This window comes from Pinus tabuliformis, chromosome 3_2 (genome assembly GCF_031772625.1).
Source record: "Pinus tabuliformis cultivar Carrire ecotype Pingquan chromosome 3_2, CPIR1, whole genome shotgun sequence".
NCBI classification, from domain to species: domain Eukaryota; kingdom Viridiplantae; phylum Streptophyta; class Pinopsida; order Pinales; family Pinaceae; genus Pinus; species Pinus tabuliformis.
Genome location: NC_142302.1, coordinates 1,010,384,695 through 1,010,409,341, shown reverse-complemented (window position 1 = coordinate 1,010,409,341; position 24,647 = coordinate 1,010,384,695). Strand labels below are relative to the sequence as shown.

General features: G+C 30.8%; 1 protein-coding gene across 1 annotated transcript; it reads left to right on the top strand.

Annotated features, from left to right (window-relative positions):
* The first annotated feature begins 1,042 nt into the window (after positions 1 to 1,042).
* LOC149184022 (uncharacterized) lies at positions 1,043 to 7,916 on the top strand. Its single transcript, XM_089415190.1, is given in 3 exon segments — positions 1,043 to 2,317; positions 2,507 to 3,792; positions 7,122 to 7,916. Coding segments are annotated over 3 exon segments (3,099 nt in total). The 5' UTR covers positions 1,043 to 1,299.
* Positions 7,917 to 24,647: the final 16,731 nt, after the last annotated feature.

The window sequence follows — 24,647 nt, the reverse complement described above, 5'->3', positions numbered from 1 at the left end:
AAAGGGTGATAAACGTAAGTTCGGCCGTAAACATTAACTCTTTTTTCCCGGTCCATTCGAGACGCCCATTTTCCCCCTTTTTCCTAAAAATGTAAAATTAGAATTTAAATCAATACAATACAATTCAAATCCACTTTCTTCACTCCGTTGGCCCCACTGAGTGAAGTCAATACAATTTTCCAATTCAAATCATTTCATTTTTGTTGGTTTTCCCATTCGTCAATTTATCTTTTTGTATTTTGTCATTTCCCTCAATTTGCAGTTCCATCCTCTGTTTACCCTCCAATTTTGTCAAGTCAATAAATTTACTTTTCTTACCCTTTTCTATTATTTGTAAAGCAAAATTCCATTAAATCCGCAATTAACATAAATTTAAATTAATATTAACTCCCAATAAATCCACCGTTAAAATAAATTTAGATTAATATGAAGAAAAATATACAACCGCAAATTTTAAAATACTTTATATCAAGTTACACACAAAATATGCAAAATCAAAATAGGATTTCCCCTTTAACTGGTTTTACTGTCTTAAAGAATTTACTCAAAGGATTGAATTTCTTTGTTACGCAATCAACGTGAACTCCCTTTTCCCGGTCAAGTCGAGCCGCCCATTTCCCCTTTTTTTCCCGCCACTTTATTCACTCCGTTGCCCCCACAGAGTCAAGTCAATACAATTTCCCTCAATTTGCGGTTCCATACTCTCTTTACCCTCCCTTACGTCAAGTCAGTAAATTTATATTTCTTTAATGGAAAATTCTATTAAATTTCCAACGATATCTGGAAATATTTTCCCGTGTCAAAGTCGAATAGCCCATTTTCCAGTGTCCCACTTTCTTTTTTTCCACAATCAAATCGATCAATACTCTGTTTTTCTTTGCGTATCCATTCTCCACATCTATTCTTTAATGGAAATTTCTATTAAATTTCCATTGATATCTGGAAGATTTTTATGTCTCCATTCTCCTTTTTCCGAGTCAAGATCCTTGCGTGTCCACACGGTTAAATTTCAATCAATATCTGGAACATTTTTTGGTCTCCATTCTCCTTTTTCCGAGCCATGATCAATAGGCCCATTTCTCCATTGCTTCTGTGAGCATGTAGAATTGCATTTATGTGCATCACACAAAATTCCAATTCCAATTAACATTTTCCACCACTTTCTTCACCGGCTTGACTACACACCATTTTCTCTTTTCTCTGAATTTTCTCATTGCATCTGCAGTGATTATAAATAGATGGTGATTCACAACAGCACTCACAGCCTTTGGCTTTGAAAGAAGTTGGAGAGAGAGAGAAATGGATCATAAATCTATTGTTCTGCTCATCACCATGTTTGTGTGCTTTCTTCATTACCATACTCATACTCAAGCTCATACGACGGGGGAACCCTCTTCCCCCATGGCCGATCAGTATGGCCATAAAAGGGACGTGGAGGCGCTTCTGAGCTTCAAAATGAGCATCATATCAGATCCACAAGGATCGCTTTCCAACTGGACGGCCCATAATTCACATAACGTCTGCCGCTGGAACGGAATTTCGTGCACACCAAACACGAAACGTGTAGTTGCGATTTCACTCTCTCAGTGCGAATTGAATGGTACGCTATCCCCGTCTACCGGCAACCTCTCTCTGTTGCGGATTTTAGATCTTTCCTGGAATGATTTCAGTGGAAGAATTCCACCGTCTATTGGCAACCTCTCTCTGTTGCGGACTTTACATCTTTCCTTCAATCATTTGAGTGGAAGAATTCCACCGTCTATTGGCAACCTCTCTCTGTTGCGGTTTTTAGATCTTTCCTTCAATGATTTCAGTGAAAGAATTCCACCGTCTATTGGCAACCTCTCTCTGTTGCGGACTTTACATCTTTCCTATATTGGTTTCAGTGGGAGAATTCCACCGTCTATTGGCAACCTCTCTCTGTTGCGGACTTTAGATCTTTCCTTGAATGATTTCAGTGGAAGAATTCCACCGTTTATTGGCAACTTCTCTCTGTTGCGGACTTTAGATCTTTCCGACAATGATTTCAGTGGAAGAATTCTACCGTCTATTGGCAACCTCTCTCTGTTGCGGACCTTAGATATTAGCAGGAACAATTTGAGTGGTCCAATCCCATGGGAATTCGGTCGCCTGGTCAGGTTGCAATCTCTCAGGTTTTTTGACAATAGTATAAGTGGAAGCATTCCAGCTTGGATTAGCAATTGCACTTCACTCCAAAAGTTATCAGGTACGGGAAACAAATTGAGTGGTCCAATCCCTTCAGGGATCGGTTTGATGAAAAACATATCATTTATTGATTTATCCCACAACTCACTTAGATGAAAAACATATCATTTATTGATTTATCCCACAACTCACTTAGAGGCAACATCCCTCCCACGCTATTCAATTGTTCTCCGCTATCTGAATTGTACCTAGAGAATAATGACCTTATAGGCACCATTCCGAGTATTCCCGACGCCAATATGTCATTGCAGTATCTTCATTTATCAAACAACCATTTAAGTGGCAACATCCCTCCCACGCTATTCAATTGTTCTCTATATGAGTTGGCCCTCGACAATAATGACCTCCATTCCGAGTATTCCCGACGCCAATATGTTATTGTCGATTCTTTCTTTATCAAACAACCATTTAATTGGACCTCTTCCACCTAGCATAGGCAAACTAAATGCTTTACAACAATTAGACATATATAATAATAATCTTTTTGGCATTATACCTAATAGTTTTAGGGGTTTAGTTTCCCTTGTATATTTAGATTTGTCAAAGAATAATTTTCAAGGATCAATTCCTAAAATTATTGGCACATTCATCTACTTAATAATTTTTTCTGCTCATACTAATAATTTCTCTGGAACTCTTCCAATATCTTTGTCTAACTGCACTCAGCTTGAGTTATTGGATTTGAGGAGAAATAATTTGATAGGAAAACTTCCTTCTTACTTCACCTTTTTTGTTTACTTGAATTTTTTAAACTTTGGGTACAATAATTTCCATGGTGACATTCCTGAATGGGTAACAAATTTCACCCAATTGTCTATCTTGGATTTATCCAATAATAATTTCACTGGAAGAATGCCATTACATTTTGAAAGACTTGCAGGGTTTGTAAACAATAATTCAACACCTGATAGTCGTGAAGATGAAGAAATGCCAGTTGACATCAAAGGAAGTGAATATACTCTATCATACTTGTCAGATAAAAACACTATATTTGATTTGTCCAACAATAATCTTATTGGACAAATACCTCCAAGCATAGGAACTTTGAGTGGCTTGCGATTGCTAAATTTATCTGGCAACCAGTTGGAAGGGCCAATCCCATCATCTCTCAGTAACATATCTACTCTGGAGCAGTTAGATTTGAGCAAGAATAATCTCAGTGGACAGATTCCTCAAGAGCTCTCTAAACTATATAGTTTGGCTGTGCTCGATGTTTCATCTAATAACCTTTGTGGGCTAATCCCTAAAGGAACACAATTTTCCACATTCAGTGCAACATCATTTCAAAGGAATAAATGCTTACATGGGTGTCCTTTAGATTCATGTAATGGAAAGGAAAACCCAGGGACAGAAGCTCAGAATAATAGTAGCAGTGCCCATATTAAAGTGGGATGGCTGGAGCATCTAGATGACAAGATGTCATTAATGGCATTGGGAATTGGATTTGGAATTGGAATTTGGGGAGTAGTTGGTGTGTTCATCTTTTGCAAGAGAGCCAAACTATGGGTGTTGGGTTTACCTCCTAACACACCACGACTCTTTTATGGATTGTATCGATTCCCCACATAGAGATCCAAACAATAGTTGTTGGCTCTATTATGTAGTGAATTAAATTGCCATGTAAATACTAAATGATATTTATGATGTATTATCTTTTCCCCTATAAAATGTTTAATATAATCATTATCTATGATTGTATTTTTAAATTAACCTTAAATTTATTTATATCTCTTATTCATATTTTTATCCCATTTAATTAATTTCGAATCAATTAACATAAATATTACCTTTAAAAAAAATTATGAAATATGTTTAAATAACATTATTATATTGAAAATATTTTTGAATTTAAATTCATAATATATAAAAATAATTTGATATTATTTTCTCAAAAAATAAAAATACAACCCTTTAACAATTATTTCTATTAATGCTACATATCTTTGTTTAAATAAAATTGTCATATTAATTTTTTTTTAGATTTATATTCTATTTTGTTTAAATAAAATTGTTATATTAAAAATATTTTTGGATTTAAATTCATAATATATAAAAAAATTAAAATAAAATATATTATTTGTTTAATGTTAAAAAATATTTTTATTTTCTAGTAGTGGATTTGATAATTAGGATTGTTTTTTATAAAATGAAATTCACTTTGTGCACTACTATTATAATTATTAGATATATCACAATATTTTTAACATAAAATAATTAAAAAAAAAACATAGAACATATTTTGTATTTATTTACTTTAAAATATAACAAACGTATTAATCAATTATTAAAAAAAAAATTATTTGAGAAACAATAAGCGGCATAGAATTGATGATTCACCATGTTATTACCATAAACATGTAAGGCTATATTTATAAATATTTATCCAAATTTAACATTCTTTTTATATTTTTGCTAGTCATAATTCCATAATTTACCTAAAACCTGAAAAGTTAAGGAGGAAGGTCATAACTGCTAGTAGCAAAGTTGGTATTGAAATTATAGTATTATTATTTATATAAAAAGTTCAATCAAATTCTAAAAGTTGTGTTCCAATATATAAAATGTGTATATAAATGTTTTTTTTTAAATGTAAATTTTAATAAATTATTTTATATATATATTGCAAAATTTAAGAGGAGATTATAGTTATATATTGGGAGTTACATTATGACTTTCTTTTATATTTAGTATTATCTACAAATTCATGAACTAAAATTATTCTATGAAGAGGAATACAACTGATACTAAGAATGTACAGGTCTTTGGGGTGAATATCTTCCAACAAAGCCTCAAAATTAGACAAAAATTTACATTAATTGCAAAAATTAAAGGGAGATTATAGCTATATATTGAGAGTTACATTATGGTTTTATTCCATCTTCAGTATCATCTACAAACTCATGAGCTGAAATTATTCTCTAAAGAGTAATACAATCGATGCTGAGCATATATGGGTATCTGAAGGTGAATACCTTCCAAAAAAGTCCCAAAATTTAACAAAACTTGCAGTATATATAACTTACTTCAAAATATATTCCTTGATTATAATATATTTCCTCAGATCCACTCGATTGATACTTGAACATAAAATTCATGTCTTGATACTAGAACATAGAATTCATGTCTTTTGTGTAGAACACCAAAATCACAAGTTATACATTGGGAGATTTCATGTGAATAACATTTTTTTAAATAAATTTTACATTTCTCGCTTTCTTATTGTATGATTAATTATCTTTGTATAAATAAAAAATCTAATGATTACTTCTATGCATTGACCATGCATCTTTATAATTTTTTGATGACTAGATAGGTAGAGATATAACCCTATATCAACCTAGCATTGAGATCCAATAAATGTTTGGCCAATCTAAGTCCATGATCAATAACAATAGACTTAATGTGACTGCCACTAATTACCACACTGAATGTCATTTTACTGTTTAATGAATGGATAGGTAAAGATCTGACCCTATATTCAACCTAGCATTGAGATCCATTACATGTTTGAGAAATCTAAGTCCATGATCAATAATAGAAGTAATGTGACTATCACTGCTTACCACATTAAATGAATGGATATGTAGAGATAAGAAATTTTATATCAGGTGTTTTGTGTGAGTGTTTTGGAGGGGAATTGGAACATGTTTGTGGCTTTGTATGTGAGGAAATTGATCACATGGTAGTTTTATCACTTCAGACTTTTAGAATTAGGTGTTCCCCTTGATTATTCAACAACCCTAATGTTAAATTTAAAAGGTTACATTGAATATGGAGATTAATATGATTAAATGGTAGTGAAACAAAAACTATTCCCTTGAGCTTGAATCCCTACATCAAGTGACAATATATATTTAATTGTTCACTTAAATAGCTATGAGATGTAGACCAATGGATTTGTGGGTTTGCATGGGGTTTAGTCTCTACCATGTCATTGGTTCAAATCTCATAGGGAGAGATTGAGGATGGGAGTATTCTACGAATATATTTTATTGAGAAGATTCCCTTATTGGTGAAGTTTGTTTTTCATAATATGTATTTTATAATGGTTGATTTTCATGATTTTTTTCTTTGGTTTTCATATATATATATGATTGTCGAGTTTGGTCTATTTGGTAGGTTTTTAAAAAAATAACCATTATTATAAAGGTCAATATACAAATCAATTTAAACTTACACTTTCATCTCCATCTTCTATATGTTTTCATTGTAAATGACAATTTATGCTTTCTTCTCTCTAGAGATGGTCAATACATATAAAGTAATTTTTATTTTGCTTCAATTTCGGAAGAGGGTAACTTGTAATTTGCACAATAGACAGTGGTAAATAATATCGTTCAATGTGGAGACTCTTTCAATATCAAATATGTTTTATTGGAAGATTCAGATTTTGGTTTAGTGAAGAAACATGCACAAGTATTATTGGCTTCCGTCGTTCAAAATGAAACATGCTCATGAGACAAAGGTTTTTGGATTTCATACAATTAGGGTGTTGTTTTCTTATGCCCCATTAACATTTTTAAAACTACACATGCTTTAGGGCTACAATTAAACATGCAGTTGTTATGGAGTTAGTTCAAGTTTTAAGGCCCTAATTCAACATGCAATTTCATGTGAATCATGGGCTATACATTGCATGATTTCACGTGAATCATATTTTTTGAAATGAATTTTACATTTATAGCTTTATATTTGTATAATTAATTATCTCTTGTGTAAAGAAAAATTCTATCTGTATTAGCAAGGCATATTTTTAATTTTTTGATGATTGGATATGACCCTAATTCAACATGAAATTTCTTGTGAATCATGGATTATACATTGGGTGATTTCAAGTGAATCTAATTTCTTAAATGAGTTTTATGTTTCTAGCTTTATTATTGTATTGTTTCTAGCTGCTTCTTCTTCTTCTTCTTCTTCTTTTCCTTTTGTTGTCTATCTTGGATTTATCCAATAATAATTTCACTGGAAGAATGCCATTACATTTTGAAAGACTTGCAGGGTTTGTAAACAATAATTCAATACCTGATGGTCGTGAATATGAAGAAATGCCAGTTGACATCAAAGGAAGTGAATATACTCTATCATACTTGTCAGATAAAAACACTATATTTGATTTGTCCAACAATAATCTTATTGGACAAATACCTCCAAGCATAGGAACTTTGAGTGGCTTGTGATTGCTAAATTTATCTGGCAACCGGTTGGAAGGGCCAATCCCATCATCTCTCAGTAACATATATACTCTGGAGCAGTTAGATTTGAGCAAGAATAATCTCAGTGGACAGATTCCTCAAGAGCTCTCTAAACTATATAGTTTGGCTGTTCTCGATGTTTCATCTAATAACCTTTGTGGGCCAATCCCTAAAGGAACACAATTTTCCACATTCAGTGCAACATCATTTCAAAGGAATAAATGCTTACATGGGTGTCCTTTAGATTCATGTAATGGAAAGGAAAACCCAGGGACAGAAGCTCAGAATAATAGTAGCAGTGCCCATATTAAAGTGGGATGGCTGGAGCATCTAGATGACAAGATGTCATTAATGGCATTGGGAATTGGATTTGGAATTGGAATTTGGGGAGTAGTTGGTGTGTTCATCTTTTGCAAGAGAGCCAAACTATGGGTGTTGGGTCTACCTCCTAACACACCACGACTCTTTTATGGATTGTATCGATTCCCCACATAGAGATCCAAACAATAGTTGTGGCTCTATTATGTAGTGAATTAAATTTCCATGTAAATACTAAATGATATTTATGATGTATTATCTTTTCCCCTATAAAATGTTTAATATAATCATTATCTATGATCGTATTTTTAAATTAACCTTAAGTTTATTTATATCTTTTATTCGTATTTTTATTCCATTTAATTAATTTCAAATCAATTAAGATAGATATTACCTTTAAAAAAATTATGAAATATGTTTAAATAACATTATTATATTCAACACCCGGATGCGGGTGGTAATAAAGATTACCAGCAAAGGGCAGATGGCGTGAACTTAAGACCTGGCGGGACGGCCATTCCAGATGGCTATACCAGTCTTTAATGCTATTAAACGTTGAATGGAGGTAATGGCAGAAGGGGAGATGGGTTCGCGTGAGGTGAGATCCATGGTACTGTACGCCGATGTGTTGGTTTTCGGAATGGCGGATTCCAGAGAATTCCGCTCAGAGAATGTCATTAAGGAGAATCGATTTAAGATTATGGGTGTCTGTGATTTTAAAAGGCTCTGCGATGAGCAGAGGGGAGAGAATGTTATTGCCATTAGCGTGAGTGGAGACAGAGGAAATACCTTAGTTCAGGGGGAGCTCCATCGCTGTAGGTCGAGGATATTGGTAGTGGGTACTCAGAGTTTTGCCCAGCAGTCCATCAAGCAGGTTCAGGGTGTTTATGCTCTGTGTAAGGATATTAGGCGTCATTCAATCTATAGCCCTCAAGCTGCAACGATTATGGCGCCTAGAAGACGTGGAGTTCCGAGAAGAGGAGGGGTTTGGGGCATCAGCGGAAGGGAGGAGGCCCAAGCAAGGGCAATTCAACCTCTGGCCATGGTTGCTCCACCGTCTTCTCCATCTGAGGAGTCGGACCAGCAAGATAGCCAAATGCACACTTCCAGTTTTACATTCAGGTGCCGGAAAAATCGATCCAAGGTTTCACTGCTTATCACGGTCATTGCAACAGAGGAAGAGGATGATGATTCTGAGAGCCAGGAGGACGATGTTGGGGAGCTGGCACAAGCCAGCATGACACAAGAGAGGGCGGAACTGGGCAATGATAATCCTCCTCCAGGCGCTGTACATTCTGACGAGCATGTTCGGGTTATGGGTCAGTCTCAACAGACAGTATTTCCTCCGGGTTCCAGCCAGTTAATGAATGAAAATGCACATATTCCAGACTTGGACAAAAACGTTTAAGGTGAGCCTTCGCAGGCGAATTTTGAAGTTTTGCTTGATGAAAAATGAACAAATTTTGAAGTTTTGGAGGGGTCTCATTCTGTCAGAGATGCCCATTTTTTGTTTTAAGAATAGAGGTGTACCCAGTTCTAGTAGTGTTTCCAGACTTCTGGAATCACCTACCACTTTACCCTCTATTAGTAAAATGGCAATGGCAGCAAGGAGAGAGCAGAGGATAAAGGATCTTTGGAGTCATAATTATGCTGCTGAGGTTCGTTATGGAGGAAGTTCTAAGGCAACAGTTACGTCCATGCTCATTTTCAGTGTATCTATTTTTGTAAATCAGAACTTCCAGTTCCGTTGTAAATCAGGTAGCCTTGTGCACCTGTTATGCTTTTCAGATGGAGGGTGAATTTATTCATCCTCAGAGGCCAGTCCCTCTCTGTAAATACTTTTCTTTTTCTTAATATATTAGCTCAGTCTTTACGTAGAAAAAAAAAACATTATTATATTCAAAATATTTTTGAATTTAAATTCATAATATATAAAAATAATTTAATATTATTTTCTAAAAAATAAAAATACAACTCTTTAACTATTATTTCTATTAATGCGACATTTCTCTGTTTAAATAAAATTGTCATATTTAAAATATTTTTAGATTTAAATTCTATTTTGTTTAAATAAAATTGTTATATTAAAAATATTTTTAGATTTAGATTCATAATATATAAAAAAAAAAAAATGTATTATTTGTTTAATGCTAAAAAATATTTTTATTTTCTAGTAGTGGATTTGATAATTAGGATTGTTTTTTACAAAATGAAATTGACTTTGTGCACTACTATTATAATTATTAGATATATCACAATATTTTTAACATAAAATAATTATAAAAAAAACATAGAACATATTTTGTATTTATTTACTTTAAAATATAACAAACGTATTAATCAATTATTAAAAAAAAAATTATTTGAGAAACAATAAGCGGCATAGAATTGATGATTCACCATGTTATTACCATAAACATGTAAGGCTATATTTATAAATATTTATCCAAATTTAACATTCTTTTTATATTTTTGCTAGTCATAATTCCATAATTTACCTAAAACCTGAAAAGTTAAGGAGGAAGGTCATAATTGCTAGTAGCAAAGTTGGTATTGAAATTATAGTATTATTATTTATATCAAAAGTTTAATCAAATTCTAAAAGTTGTGTACCAATATATAAAATGTGTATATAAATGTTTTTTTAAATGTAAATTTTAATATATATATATATATATATATATATTGCAAAATTTAAGAGGAGATTATAGTTATATATTGGGAGTTACATTATGACTTTCTTTTATGTTTAGTATTATCTACAAATTCATGAACTAAAATTATTCTGTGAAGAGGAATACAACCGATACTAAGAATGTATGGGTCTTTGGGGTGAATATCTTCCAACAAAGCCTCAAAATTAGACAAAAATTTACATTAATTGCAAAAATTACAGGGAGATTATAGCTATATATTGAGAGTTACATTATGATTTTCTTCCATCTTCAGTATCATCTACAAACTCATGAGCTGAAATTATTCTCTAAAGAGTAATACAATCGATGCTGAGCATATATGGGTATCTGAAGGTGAATACCTTCCAAAAAAGCCCCAAAATTTGACAAAACTTGCAGTATATATAACTTACTTCAAAATATATTCCTTGATTATAATATATTTCCTCAGATCCACTCGATTGATACTTGAACATAAAATTCATGTCTTGATACTAGAACATAGAATTCATGTCTTTTGTGTAGAACACCAAAATCACAAGTTATACATTGGGAGATTTCATGTGAATAACATTTTTTTAAAATAAATTTTACATTTCTCGCTTTATTATTGTATGATTAATTATCTTTTGTATAAATAAAAAATCTAATGATTACTTCTATGCATTGGCCATGCATCTTTATAATTTTTTGATGACTAGATAGGTAGAGATATAACCCTATATCAACCTAGCATTGAGATCCAATAAATGTTTGGCCAATCTAAGTCCATGATAATAACAATAGACTTAACGTGACTGCCACTAATTACCGCACTGAATGTCATTTTACTATTTAATGAATGGATAGGTAAAGATCTGACCCTATATTCAACCTAGCATTGAGATCCATTACATGTTTGAGAAATCTAAGTCCATGATCAATAATAGAAGTAATGTGACTGTCACTACTTACCACATTAAATGAATGGATATGTAGAGATAAGAAATTTTATATCAGGTGTTTTGTGTGAGTGTTTTGGAGGGGAATTGGAACATGTTCGTGGCTTTGTATGTGTGGAAATTGATCGCATGGTAGTTTTATCACCTCAGACTTTTAGGATTAGGTGTTGCCCTTGATTATTAAACAACCCTAATGTTAAATTTAAAAGGTTACATTGAATATGGAGATTAATATGATTAAATGATAGTGAAACAAAAACTGTTCCCTTGAGCTTGAATCCCTACATCAAGTGACAATATATATTTAATTGTTCACTTAAATAAATATGAGATGTAGACTAATGGATTTGTGGGTTTGCGTGGGGTTTAGTCTCTACTATGTCATTGGTTCAAATCTCATAGGGAGAGATTGAGGATGGGAGTATTCTACGAATATATTTTATTGAGAAGATTCCCTTATTGGTGAAGTTTGTTTTTCATAATATGTATTTTATAATGGTTGATTTTCATGGTTTTTTTTCTTTGGTTTTCATATATATATATATATATATATATATATATATGATTGTCGAGTTTGGTCTATTTGGTAGGTTTTAAAAAAAATAACCATTATTATAAAGGTCAATATACAAATCAATTTAAACTTACACTTTCATCTCCATCTCCTATATGCTTTCATTGTAAATGACAATTTATGCTTTCTTCTCTCTAGAGATGTTCAATACATATAAAGTAATTTTTATTTTGCTTCAATTTCGGAAGAGGGTAACTCGTAATTTGCACAAGAGACAGTGGTCAATAATATCGTTCAATGTGGAGACTCTTTCAATATCAAATATGTTTTATTGGAAGATTAAGATTTGGGTTTATTGAAGAAACATGTTCAAGTATTATTGGCTCCCGTTGTTCAAAATGAAACATGCTCATGAGACAAAGGTTTTTGGATTTCATACAATTAGGGTGTTGTTTTCTTATGCCCCGTTAACATTTTTAAAACTACACATGCTTTAGGGCTATAATTAAACATGTAAGTTTTTATGGAGTTAGTTCAAGTTTTAAGGCCCTAATTCAACATGCAATTTCATGTGAATCATGGGCTATACATTGAATGATTTCACGTGAATCATATTTTTTGAAATGAATTTTACATTTATAGCTTTATATTTGTATAATTAATTATCTCTTGTGTAAAGAAAAATTCTATCTGTATTAGCAAGGCATCTTTTTAATTTTTTGATGATTGTATATGACCCTAATTCAACATGCAATTTCTTGTGAATCATGGATTATACATTGGGTGATTTCAAGTGAATCTAATTTCTTAAATGCGTTTTATGTTTCTAGCTTTATTATTGTATGATTAGTTATCTTTTGTCTAAATAAAAATTGTCATGATTACCTCAATGTATTAGCAAGGAATTTTTATAATTTTTTGATGATTCAATATGTAGAGATATGACCCTATATTCATCTTAGCATTGAGATCCATTACATTTATGGCTAATCTAAGTCCATGATGAATAACAACAATAACATGAATTTCACTTCTTACCACGCTGAATGGCATTAGAATGGTTGATGAATGGTTATGTAGAGATAATAGAACTATGAATTGTTTATCAATATGCCCTTGAATTTCTATATAAACACTTGCTTGGAAATGTGAATTTTTTATTTTTATTTTTATTTATTTATTTTATTATTATTATTTTTTTTTTATATCCAGCTTGGCTTGCCTTGCAGGGGGGGAATGCATCTTTGTGTTGTTAAGGCTGTTACCCGGTCCAACAAATAGGAATTTGTGTGTGTGGGGCAATTTTCGTTTCCCTTGATCAAACTATTAATTGTCTGATTTTCACTTACTTGATCAAATTGTTTGTTGTTTGTTTGTGAAAAAAAATACATCTTACTTCCTCTTTGCCTTGTAAGTGAGAAATCCATGCATTTTCCTTGATCTCTAATTTAATTTAAAATAAAAAAATAAAAATAAAATTATTTTATCTTTATTTTTATATTTTAGAAACATTGAACCATAGATAACATAACTAACTGAATGACTTGCTATATCTTACTTGCATTTTAAAACTTTTTAAAACACTTTTGTCTAAGTTTTTAAAATTTTATGAAATAATCTACTTATTACCTATTGATCTCAGATTTTAATAAGTTTAAAATAAAATAAATATAAAGAAATATTTTTTAATATTAAAAAAGAAAGAAAATATTAATAATAAAATTTTGAGTACTTTTCCTTTTTGGAATTCTGTGAGAAGTCATATTTAACATTGAACAAGATCACTCTTTTAACATTGTTTATTATTAAAACCATAATTTTATAAATATTTTGGAAAATAAAAAAGATGAGTGTGTAGTGTTTTGGAGCTATTGTCATGGGAATATAGAAAATGGTTGGTATATAATTTTGTAATATTATATTTATTTTCATTTAGCATATGAAATAAACATTTTTTGTTTTTGTTTTTTAAATATGGTATATATCTATATATATTTATATTTATTTTTAATAATTTGACATTTTTAATTAATAATGTATTTTTCTCATAAAAATATCACTAGCCAATGTAAATAGTCTTAAAAAATGAATTGAATTTAGATTCAATCAGAGCCGAACAAGATCTTATAAAGAAACATTCTCATAAAATATATTCATTGTTAGTAATCCTAGTATATTTTTATTCTCTTTATTTTTATTTTATTTTTTTAAATTATATTTTAAAAAAGAATATTCCCATAAAATATATTTCATTGTTTGTAATCCTAGTATGTTTTTATTCTCTCTTTATATATATATATATATATATATATATATATATATATATATATATATATATATATATATATATATATATAAGTTTTTTCAAAAATTGGTGATGATGATTAACAGTCTATATTTGTGATAAGTGATTGGAACGCCTTTATTATTTTAACAAAACCTTTATATTTAGCTAAAATAATTCTACACCAATTATATAAGATAGAAAATTGAATTGTCTCAAATACAACTAACATCATTATTCAACCTCTTATCATCGTTCACCAAGACTGTAATTTTATAAATATCTTATGAAATCTCAAAAGGTAAACATGTTATGAAATCTCAAAAGGTGGTTTATCTCAGATGGCTATGTATTATTTTCAAACAATTTTCAAGCGGATATGGAAAATGATTGATGTATAATTTTGTAGTGTCATGTTTATTTTCATGTGTTACATGAAATAAATGTATATATATATTTTTAAAAATTGTATATAAATAGCCCACAGGATGTAGCTTAATTGGTGATTCCCTTGTTATGAAGTAATATGTAAAGCATGAGCAAGAAAAATTTTAAGGATGAAAAATTGTCTTAAAGTTTAGAAATCTTGGCGAGTCTTATTAGTCCCCAAATTGCAAATTATAAAATGTGTGTTGATATCTTTGTAAAAACATGCAAATTTCTAATAGTTTTATATAGTCTTTATATAATTTTGGAAATTTTTAAAGTAAAAGAATTTTATACAATAAAATTTGGGGGAATCATTTTTAGAAAAAAATGGAAATTGGCGAAATTTTTTTATAGAAAAACCATGGAAAATTAGCCCACTTGCAAATATTAGCCCCTAAAATTTTCCATGAGAATGAGATTCAAAGTTAAAACCCCCATGGGTTAGATCAACAAAAAATTGTATATATAATTATATAAAAAAAAAGAAAAAAGAAAAAGTATATATTTTAATAAGAATTTAGTTATAATAGTTTGACATTTTAATTAATAGTGTTCTTTTTGTCTCATTAGGTTGTAAATGAAAAAAATACCACCAACAAATGTAAATAACCTTAGACAATGTCATATAATTGATATTCAACGAGAGTCGAACAAGTTCTTGCAAAGGAACATTCCTATAAAATATGTTTCAATGTTTCTAATCTAAAAAGTAACATAGTCCATCAATAAAATCTCTTTTGATTAATAAAATATCTTTTGATTAATAAAATTTGAAGGATAGACCATGATAATGTATGTTTTTATTTTCTCTTTATTTTATATATTTTTTAAACTATATTTTAAAGCTTTTCCAAGGATTGATAATTATAATTAAACATGTGCATTTGTGATAAGTGATTGGAATGCCTTTATTATTTCAATAGGCCTTATATATGTGGCTAAAATAAATCTACACCAATTATACAAGATAGAAAATTGAATCACATGAACTTTAGCTAACATCTCTATTCAACCAAAATTTGATCCACCATCATTTATCCAGTAATTGCGACCACCTTATTAGTTCCAAATAAAATGAGATTATTATCCTATTTTGAAGGATACCTATTTGTGTAAATGATTTGAAAACACCTAAATATTAAATAAAGGTCTCTTGATGGAGAGGGCTTATAGACAACTTCTTAGTAATATTAGTTAAGATTTGAGTGTTTCATTATACATATTCATTTCATTGTAGATGTTCACTTCTAGTGATGTGTAATGATTTATGTGTCACAATAATAAAAATATGGGTGATGTGGAAGTTGGGGAGTGTGAAGAACAAAAAATGAATTGGCATGAACAACAAATAAAAAGTCCACAAAGAAACAGAGAGAAAATGACAACTAAGGAATAAAAAAAAAAATAGTCATAATAAATGACAAGGGAACTGTTAGAAAATCATATATTACAGAGAAATGGAACAAATAAAATATTGTAGAAATATAAACAAAAAAAACGCATAAAACAAGAGAGACATAGATATACGTGGTTCACCCAATTTGGGCTACGTTCATAGTGAAACAGCCAGTCCTTCCTTTTATATTATCCAACAAACTAAAGAGATACAACCTACAACAGATCTGTTGTAATTCCCTCTTCTCTCTCGCCCAATCTCCTCTCTCTTCTCGCTTAAAATATAGATCTACATAAACTTAATACAGTTCTCTCATATATAGCAAGGAGTTGCCTTCTAGGGAAAAAAACCCTAAATTAAACATAACTCCTACCGTCAGATCTTCGCCTAATGAACGGCCCAGAACTACGAAATTACAACATTTTACAAGGCATTTTTACATCTATTTTTAGCTTCGGGGGCGCAGCTACCCCCCCTGGACCCCCCCTGCAGCGTATATTTTATGGGCGGCGTTGCTGCCACATTACGAATTGGGGTCCAATGTGGTGATACCTCTAAATAAAGAATATAATCAAGCTCCACACCCAACAGGGACAACATCAAGAAAAGATGAAAGAACAAATTGAATGACAAAGAGCATATCAAAGAGAATACTGACAAAGAAATGTGCAACAAATGAAAACATAACAACAAGAAGAAGAGATGAAAGAAAAAATTGAGCAACAAAGAGCATATCAAGGAGAAATTAAAATAGCATATTAAGAAAAAAACAAAACAAATGAAAACATAAAAACAATAAGAAGAGATGAAAGAAAAAATTGAATGACAAAAGGCACATCGAAGATAATACCAGAGAACATATAGAGAAAGAAAAGCACAACAAATGATAACAAACCAATAACAAGAAGAAATGAAAGAACAAATTGAACAACAAAAATCACATCGAAGAGTATCAAAGAGCATATAAATAAAGAAAATCACAACAAATGACAACAAAACAACAACAAGATGAGATGAAAGAACAAACCAAATGAAAACGAGCACATTGCAGATAATATCAAAGAGCATATCAACAGAGGATGACACTACAAGTGACATATAAAGAGTGTGAAGAATGAAGAATACAAGAAAATGTAGAATAAAATAACATAGAAAAAATATCTTTAAATAATGTAGTAGAAATTCCTACAGAAAAAGTGTTTAAAGTATGTAAAAGAAAACACTACGAAAAAAAAGTGGTTAACAAATATCTATGTCTAAGTTTAGTCATAAATTCTCATTGATATGGATATTGCACATAAAAAACTTCATGATAGAATTGGTTGATTATCTCAAGTTCAAATGTGTTATGTATGGAAGGAGTCATATGCCAGAATTCATATATTTAAAACAAATACAACTCCAATATGCATGAGATGTGAAAGAGAGAAACTCATCACAAATTCTCATCTGATAATCATATGAATCCAGGAGAACAATATAAAGTTCTTCAAGATCTTAGATAAGTTCAAGAGATCTTGATAGCATGTGAAAATCCAATTTTGCAGGTTATGCGTTCAATAGGTGGAAAATACAAATATAGAGGACACACCATTAGTTTTCCACATGAGGTTGGAAATATTGACATGAGATTACCTTGACATATTCAAGAACTGGATTTGATGATTATTGTCAGAAAAGATAAAGTATTGTGTGAATTGAATTATAAGATTAATAATGATCTATATTATCATGGAGTTCAAGTTGATGATAATGCACTTAAAGAATTACCTAAAATTGCAACAGATATATCACATTTGATTAAATGTGTTACATTTTTAGAGATAGAAACTACACCAAATTTGCAATGTTGGAAGGGGTTCCATATATTGATGATACATTACATGCCTTACAAACAAATTCTTTTTTCGGTCTCCATTCTCCTCTTTCCGAGTCAAGATCAATAGGCCCATTTTTATAGGTTACAAAATTTGAATGAAGTTTGAATAATATGCATGACACAAAATTCCAATTCCAATTAACATTTTCCACCACTTTCTTCAACGGCTTAACTACACAGCCATTTTCTCTTTTCTCTGAATTTTCTCATTGCATTACAGTTTTCACACATAGGCTGCTGTGATTATAAATACATGGTGAATAACAACAACACTCATAGCCTTTGGCTTTAAAAAAGGTTGGAGAGAGAGAAATGGATCATAAATCTATTGTTTTGCTCATCACCATGTTTGTGTGCTTTGTTCATTACCATACTGAAGCTCATCAACATGATGTGTATGATGGATTCCCTTCTGTTCAACGTCTTCCTTTGAATGGATGCAATATGATAGGGGAACCCTCTTCCTCCGTGGCCGATAAAAGGGATGTGGAGGTGCTTCTGAGCTTTAAAAGGGGCATCATATATGATCCAGCTGGATCGCTCTCGGACTGGACGACCCATAACTCAAATAACATCTGCCACTGGAAGGGAATTTCATGCACACCAAACATGAAATGAGTAGTTGAAATTTCACTCTCTCAGTCCTAGTTGAATGGTATAATATCCCCGTCTATTGGCAACCTCTCTCTGTTGTGGACTTTAGATCTTTTCGGTAATGATTTCGGTGGAAGAATTCCACCCGAGTTTGGGCAGCTAAAAGCGCTAGGAATACTTGACCTCTCTTATAATGCTTTGAGTGGTCAAATCCCACCAGAACTTGGCCGTCTGGTCCAGTTGGAATCTCTCTGGTTGGATGGCATAGATCTGAATGGAAGCATCCCAACTTCTCTGGGCAACTACACTTCACTTACACAACTGGATATTAGCTGCAACAATTTGAGTGGTTCAATCCCATGGGAATTGGGTCGCTTGGTCAGATTGGAAACACTCCACTTTGACGACAATAGTATAAGTGGAAGCATTTCAGCTTTGATGAGCAACTGCACTTCACTCCAATACTTATCAGGTAGGGGAAACAAATTGAGTGGTCCAATCCCTTCAGTAATCAGTTTGATGAAAAGCATATATTCCATTGATTTATCCCACAACTCACTAAGTGGCAACATCCCTCCCACGCTATTCAATTGTTTTCTGCTATTTTCCATTGATTTATCCCACAACTCACTAAGTGGCAACATCCCTCCCATGCTATTCAATTGTTCTCTGCTATATTCCATTGATTATCCCACAACTCACTAAGTGGAAACATCCCTCCCACACTATTCAATTGTTCTCCGCTATCTTCCTTGTACCTAGACAATAATGACCTTATAGGCACCATTCTAAGTATTGCCAACGCCAATATGTCATTGCAGTTTCTTTCTTTATGAAACAACCATTTAATTGGACCTCTTCCTCCTAGCATAGGCAAACTAAATGCTTTATAGGTTTTAGATATATATAATAATAATATTTTTGGCAATATACCTAATAGTTTTAGTAGTTTAGTTTCTCTTAACTATTTAGATTTGTCAAAGAATAACTTTCAAGGATCAATTCCTAAAATTATTGGCAATTTCATCTCCTTATCATATTTTTCTGCTCATACTAATAATTTCTCTGAGACTCTTCCAATATCTTTGTCTAATTGCACCCATATTAAGTTATTGGATTTTAGGAGAAATAATTTGATAGGAAAACTTCCTTATTACTTCACCTTTTTTGTTGGCTTGGAATTTTTAAACTTTGGGTACAATAATTTCCATGGTGACATTCCTGAATGGGTAACAAATTTCACCCATTTGTCTATCTTGGATTTATCCAATAATAAATTCACTGGAAGAATGCCATTACATTTTGAAAGACTTGCAGGATTTGTAAAAAATTCATTACCTAATATTGATGAAGAAGAAGAAATGCCAGTTGACATTAAAGGAAGTGAATATACTCTATCATACATGTCAAATAAAAACACTATATTTGATTTGTCCAACAATAATCTTATAGGAAAAATACCTGCAAGCATAGGAACTTTGAGTGGCTTGCGGTTGCTAAATTTATCTGGCAACCAATTGGAAGGGCCAATCCCATCATCTCTCAATAACATATCTACTTTGGAGCAGTTAGACTTGAGCAAGAATAATCTCAGTGGAGAGATTCCTGAAGAGCTCTCTAAACTATATAGTTTGGCTATTCTTGATGTTCCATCTAATAACCTTTGTGGGCCAATCCCTAGAGGAACACAATTTTCCACATTCAGTGCAACATCATTTCAAAGGAATAAATGCTTATATGGGTGTCCTTTAGATTCATGTAATGGAAAGGAAAACCCAAGGAGAGAAGCTCACAATAATAGCAGTAGTAGTGCACACATTAAAGTGCAATGGTTGGAGCATCTAGATGACAAAATTTCATTAATGGCATTGGGAATTGGATTTGGAATTGGAATTTGGGGTGTAGTTGGTGTGTTCATCTTTTGCAAGAGAGCAAAACTGTGGGTGTTGGGTCTACCACCTAATAGACCAAGACCCTCCTATGGATTGTATTGATTCCCTAAATAGAGATCCAAACAATAGTTGTTGGCTCTATTATGTGGTGAATTAAATTGCCATGCAAATGCTAAATAATATTTATGATGTATTATCTTCTCACATATAATTTTTTTTCATTTTTAGATTATTTATATCTCTTATTCATTTTTTATCACATTTAATTAATTTCTAATCAAATGGCATGAATATTATTTTATATAAAATAATATATTTTAGAAAAAAATAATAAATATATTCACAACTTAATTATCTATTTTTATTAATATATATTCATTTTAATATAAAATATTATTATTTATCACATATTTAATAATAATTAAAAAATTGCTACTTTGGGTTTTCAATTGGCAATGGCGTGGAAATGAAGTCTCACTGCACCGGAAGTATTGGGTTCAAATGTTGTGCTATCCCCCGGTGAGAAGTTGGACATGATGAAGATGTAGTCCTACCAAACTTAAAAAAATAAAAATAAAAAATAATTCTTTAACTATCATTTTTATTAATTAGACATATTTTCCTTATATTCGAATTTAAGCTTCTGTGATCCATATTCTGAGTATTATAGAAATATTTTCGGAAAATCACATCAGAAAAATTTTGTCGACGCTTTTCAAACCAACGAGTGTGGTTCATCCTCAAGACTTGATAATTAAATTTATTTCTTATAAAATAAGATAAACATTTTCCACTACCATTATAATTATTAAAAACATTACAATATTTTTTTAACTTAAAAACAATTAAATAAAAAAATAATATTTTATACACACTATATTTTGTATTTTTTTATTTAAAAATATAAGTAATATATTAATTCATCATTAAATAATAAAAAAAACATAATATTTTATACACATTACATTTTGTACCTTTTATTTAAAAATATAAGTAATATATTATATTAATTCATCATTAAAAGGGAAAAAAAATTTCCAGTGACAACAAGAGGCATAGGGTTGGTGATTCACCATGTTCTTGCCATAAACATGCAAGGCTATATTTATATTCGTTAACCCAAATTTCCTATTCAGTTTATATTTCTGTCAAGGCAAAGTGAAGTGAAGGGTTAAGGAAGAAGGCGATATTTTAATTACCAACAGCAAAATTGATCTTAAAATTATAGCATTTATTATTTATATAAAAAAATTAATCAAATTTGAAATTTTTTTACATTAAATATATAAAATAAAATATTTTTATATATATATATATAATATATTATTATCTTATTATAATACATTATATTTTAATTTTTAATAATAAAGTTGATAGTGAAATTATAATATTTATTATTTATATAAAAAATTTAATCAAATTTGAAATGTTTTTCATCAAATATATAAAATATGTTTTTTTTAAATATAAATCTTAATAAACTTTTTATATATATATATATATATATATATTATGAAAATATTTATATTAATTGTAAAATTTATGGTCAGATTATAGTTATACTGGGAGTTACATTATTATTTTCTTCCATCTTTAGTATCATCTATAAACTCATTAAATAAAATTATTGTCCTAATACTAAACATATACGGGTCTCTCGAGGTGAATATCTTCCAACAGAGCCCAAAATTAGATAGCCTACTTCAAATACAATCCTTGATTACAACATATTTCCCCAAATCCATTGGATTGATCCATAAACATAGAATTCATTCCTTTGAGCCCAAAATTAGATAAAATAGCCTACTTCAAAATACAATCCTTGATTACAACATATTTCCCCAAATCCATTGGATTGATCCATAAACATAGAATTCATTCCTTTAATGTAGAACACCAAAATCATGAGCTATATATTGGGGACTTCATGTGAATCAAGTTTTTTGAAATACATTTCACATTTCTAGCTTTATTATTGTATTATTATATGATTAATTGTCTTATGTATAAATAAAAATTGTCATGATTATTTCTAGTTAATATTTTTCTGTGTTAACAAGGCATTTTTATCAAAAACAATTATCACTGAATAAGTAAAGATATGACCCTATATTTTAACTCAGCATTGAAATCCAACATGTCTCGCCCATCTAAATCCATGATCAATAACAACAATAACATGATTATCACTGCCAACCAAGTTAAATGGCGTTGATATGTTTGATGACTAGATAAGTAAAGATATGACCCTATATTCAATTGTTGAGATCCATTACATGTCTGACCAATCTAAATCCATGATCAATAACAACAGTGGCATGACTTCCACTGCTTACCACCCTGAATCACTGGATAGATAGAGATATGAAATTCGATATCAAGGGTTTTCCCGTGACTATTTTGAATATGAATTGGAACATGTTTGTTTCTTCATATCCATGGAAATTGAACACATGGCAGTTTTATCACCTCACATTTTCAGAATTAAGTGGAGCCTTTGACTATTCAACAAGCCGAATATTAAGTTTAAGAGGTTATATTAAAAATTAGAGATTAATATGATTAAATGATAATGAAACCAAAAAATATATATGATTAATATCGATCGTTCATTTACAGTGACCAAATAAATTTAAATAATTAAATAAATTGGACGCGTGTGAACAAATAAAAAAATAATAGATGCCCATCTCACAAAATTTATATCATAATGAAGATAAAGATGGAGCCGCGTCATTTGATGTGGGAAGGCCAAATGAAAAATAACGTGCAGTGGTTTGTAGATAAATTTTATTGAAAAGATTCCATTACTGTTTAAGTTTGATTTCCATAACATTTATTTAATAATGACTGATTTTCATGATTTTTTTTTTGTATTTTTTTTTCCAAGATGATTGTCTAGTTTGGTAGGTTTTAGAAGAATAATTATTATTGTAAAGGTCATTTATACAAATCAATCTATCCTTACATTTTTTTGTCTTTATGTCATCTATTTTTTCATTGTAAAGGATAATTTATGTTTTTTCTCTTTAAAGAGGTTCAATACATATAAAATAATTTCTCTTTCACTTTAATTTTAGAAAAGGATAACTTGTAATTTACACAATAAACTGTTGGAAACTTTTGAGCACTACTAAGAGGGGTGGGGAGAGGAGTGGGGTGAATTAGTAGTTTGATCTTCTTAATAATTTTACCAATTTAAACTTTAACTGAATTACACTTATATTCACCAACAACACAATAGATTATCTGATGAACATAAATCATATAAGAAACTAAAACAAAGTAACCATGAGAGCAACAATAAACATCACATCAAAACACACCCACACAAGAAACACAAGATATCTAGTGGAAAACCCTTCACTAAGAAAAAAACAATTCTTAATGTTGTTGCGCTACTCTGAATATTTTATTAAGAAAAATATGTCTTTTACATAGATTTGATGACTCCCATCAGCATGGAGGCTCGATTTCATACACAATAGGCTAACACCAATAAGCTAGGAGACTCGATTCTACTGATTAGCTTGGAAGAATCTGTTCTCACATGGATCTACGGACTACCATCCACTAAAGTCCACCACGATCAACAATCCTCGCCCAACTTTGATTGGAATTTCCAACTCTAATTGGATGGATAAACCATTCCTTTCGCCGAAGCTTTGAAATCACTGCTCCTCTCTCATGAAGTTACTGCTCTTCAATACTATGTGGACCTCATTTCATAAATTCTCCAATTGGATCAAAGACACTTTGCTCAACAATATTTCATCTCTACAATCATGCTCTCATCATCAAGACTCTCTGCAAATCATAATAAAAAACACCACAAGTATATGCTCTCCATTCTAGAAAAATAGTGGTCACAATCCATCCAACAAAAACGGAATAATTTCAACAGCAACTAAAACAAAACTCATAACAAACCCTCACAGAAAAATATGAATGTTGCATAATACAATCAACAAAATAATACACTATGGTTACGTACCAAATGCGTCAGTAGCTCTTGCAAAAATAAATGTGAGAGTCACTAATATGGAGCTCCATCAATACCAAAATCTGCTACAATTTTGTGCATCACTGATTCGAAATATGGAGATCTAAATCAATATTATGCTTCAGGAAATAGATCTGCTCATATTGCTTCCATTAGAGCTCATACACTAAATAAATCAAGCTCACTATGGATCTAAAGCATACCCACACAATGCAACCTTCTCTAACTCACTCTCATACTCAACTAACCAATACTCAACTCTAAAGTGATGTATATAAAAAGCGTTGAGCGAAATTCATCG